The sequence below is a fragment of the Saccostrea cucullata genome, unplaced genomic scaffold (genome assembly GCF_032062105.1).
Source record: "Saccostrea cucullata isolate Sc308-1 unplaced genomic scaffold, CSIRO_AGI_Scuc_v1 ctg4, whole genome shotgun sequence".
NCBI lineage: Eukaryota > Metazoa > Mollusca > Bivalvia > Ostreida > Ostreidae > Saccostrea > Saccostrea cuccullata.
This window is the reverse complement of record NW_026920828.1, coordinates 803,960-806,967: the sequence shown is the minus strand read 5'-3', so window position 1 is coordinate 806,967 and position 3,008 is coordinate 803,960. Positions and strand designations below refer to the sequence as shown.

The following is a 3,008-nucleotide window of genomic DNA, read 5'->3' as shown; positions in this document are numbered from 1 at the left end:
GCGACGTAAGGATTGACTCAAAATGGGATTGAACGTTACTAGATAATGATGTGAGGACTCAATTCTTCAATTTAAATGAAGGAATAATAGAAGGTGCGCGAACTAAAATTTTATAATTTAAATAGTTTACCATTTTTGTAAAGTTCATAATATAGTTTCCAAGAGATTGTAGTAGTTGATTTGAAAGCTCAATTCCAGTTAAGATATCTTGCAATTTTTAGACAAAGTCCTATCAGTAATATAATTAACACAGCTCTCCTTTTCTCTTGCACTCCCCCTCTTTCATATCTCTAATTCTCTCTCTCTCTCTCTTGAATTATTCCTATTATAGAAGCTCTGCATTGTATGATATGTTCACAATCGGTGTATTTCCAAATATGTACCTGTGTCAACTGATATTAATTAAAAGCGTTTTCGTTATATATAGTCATTTGACAAAGGTGTGTTCCGCGGTCACGCATCATCTAGTGCTAACATTCATGAAGGAGTATTTTAAATGTATTAATTAGCTATTGTCGTATGTCCTTTCCCCTTAATTGAAAACACATAATTAATTATGCTTAATTAAAAGAAAACACGGAAATCAAAGTAGTTATTTTGCCCGCAGGTTTATATACGAGGGGAAATATTCCATTGGTTTCACAAGACATATGTATATAAGTTCTCGGTTGAATTAAACATTTCCGCAAATAATGAAATCTATAGAACGTTGAATCACATTCCGAGTCTGTGTTAAACACACAACTCTGCTTATAATTCAATGAACTCCTTGTGTGATCAGATATAATGGTCGACATCTTAATTAGGACTTCTTACACGGCAACATATCCTTACCGTTTTGAAACTCAAAAGTGTCTGAAGAAAAACACCCTTAAACTATTTCATAAGCATTTCTTATATTTTTTCCATTGTTTTTCTTTGATTGGCGATATGCGCTCATGATATACGCCCATGATATACGCTCATGATATACGCCCATGATATACGCTCATGATATACGCCCATGATATACGCTCATGATATACGCCCATGACCGGAGGGGGATTCTGATGACAAAGTTTGAAACTTTATGATTGGATCCACAATAAAATTAACAATATTTAGCATTCCCTAAAATCATTGTATTAATTAACACATATCGTGGAGATCTTGGAATCTTACTATGTAAATTTAAACTTGTTTCTTTACTGTATTAAATCAGAATGCCAAAGTTTTAGCTATATGAACCAAATCAAAGTTTTGAACAACGTTTTACATTAAAGTAAGTAAACTTTTTTTCAATTTAAGTAAATAACCCTTCCATTATACGAAATCAAAGCATTAAGTCAATCTGATTTTAAAAAATCAGATCCTTTGACACGCCCACAGAGGATTTTAATCAGATTGAGCATTTGGGTGGGGGTTTTTTTTTTTGTTAAATTAAAGTATATTTTATAGTAAATCAAGGTTCTAAAGTATTCATGATAAACATACAAGGGTCAAATTCTTAATCACTATCAGTGGCATATTTCACTATATTTAGAAATTTGCTTTTGTGTACATACATGTATGTATGTTTTTCTCCTATGATCTTTGATTTATGCAAAAGAAATTCACTGTGTTTTGTATGGTGCAGTATGTTCGTTGTAGGTATCCAGCTTTGCCAACTATTATTGCTTTTTTCTCTGGTTAATTAGGAATAGAAATACGAGTTATAATCATCACTATCTCCTTTTAGTAAAGAAATTCAACAAATATTAAATGAAAACGTTGTATTTGATATAAACCATTTATAAAAGTTCATATTTTGCCATCACAGATCGTGGAATAGGTTGCTGGTTTCGGAAATAAAAAGCTTTAAAACTCTTTTTTGGTCCGATAGGGAAGAAGGCGCCATTTTTGTAGTCATGTGACTGCATGACGATGGCGTTGCCCACGTACAGCGGTTTCGGGATTTCACCCATGGACATAACGCTGACAGCCTCATCAACCCAAACTCGCTGATAGTTCCGCTTCCGGACTTCCGGGACTTTTTTATCGGCCACTAGGACGCCATTAACATAAGTTTTATCGGACAGTAGGATTTCCCCGTACACTTGGGTTGTTATGAACAGTGTTAACAGAACTACCACCACTTCCTGTAAATGACACCGATTTGACAAGTTTCAAAACAGAAATTTATATAAAACTGATAAATCATCAAGTTTTACAAATACAGTTTTTTTTTATATTTTCAATATTGCTTTCTCTCAAATTCTTTTCTTGTGATATTATATACTATGATTGTTTGTTTTTAATATCCATTAATCTCGTTTTAAGAATCATCATTAATTATTAAATCTTTATCAGTGAACTGAAGATAAATATCCCTTGTATCCTTTTACTTCCTCCGTTAATGTATTGTAAAAAAAATTTGATCAACAGTTAAGAATTAAATGTCAACAATCAGTATAAAACAATTTCTTACCTTCATGTTGCTCGTTCAAGGGGAAGTAGGTTAGTTGAAATTAGACAATGCAGGATTTTGTAATTATCATTCAAACAACAACGACAACGGAAACCTTTGACACCTTCGTCAAACTGACGGGCAGTCAAGAGATTCTTCATTGGTTGATCTGCGTGTGATGTTCCACCACCTTAAAGTCATCAACCATCATTTGTCAATTCCTTCTCACCTAGGATTCGACGTTCTGGAAATGTGATCTAAAACATCTTTTTGTGGTCAGAATGTTTGCAGAAATTCATCGAAAGAATTTATACGCTTCCTGTTTAAAAACCTTTTATAAACGTGCTTTGTATTTTGACTGATACAGATTTTATACAGGTTTCATATCTTTTGGTTAAATTAAGATATCTCCGCAAAAGTATAACCCGTAAAACGGTCCTCAGTGTGAAATTTGAACACAATCCATACCATACCATATTGTAATCGTGGTTGCCTGTTTACTTGACGGTTTAATTCAGTCTCTAGAAAGGTGTAAATTATCATTTAAAAATGCTGCTAATGAACGTATCCCAGTGATTAATGA

The 3,008-nt window shown here is 33.0% G+C and overlaps 1 protein-coding gene across 1 annotated transcript; it reads right to left on the bottom strand.

Annotated features, from left to right (window-relative positions):
• Positions 1-1,736: 1,736 nt before the first annotated feature.
• Positions 1,737-2,685, bottom strand: LOC134258382 (uncharacterized). Its single transcript, XM_062740910.1, has 2 exons — positions 2,447-2,685; positions 1,737-2,117 (listed from the first exon to the last, which is right to left on the bottom strand). The coding sequence occupies exons 1-2, from the start codon at positions 2,450-2,452 to the stop codon at positions 1,770-1,772; spliced, it is 354 nt and encodes a 117-aa protein (XP_062596894.1). The 5' UTR covers positions 2,453-2,685; the 3' UTR covers positions 1,737-1,769.
• Between the last annotated feature and the right edge of the window lie 323 nt (positions 2,686-3,008).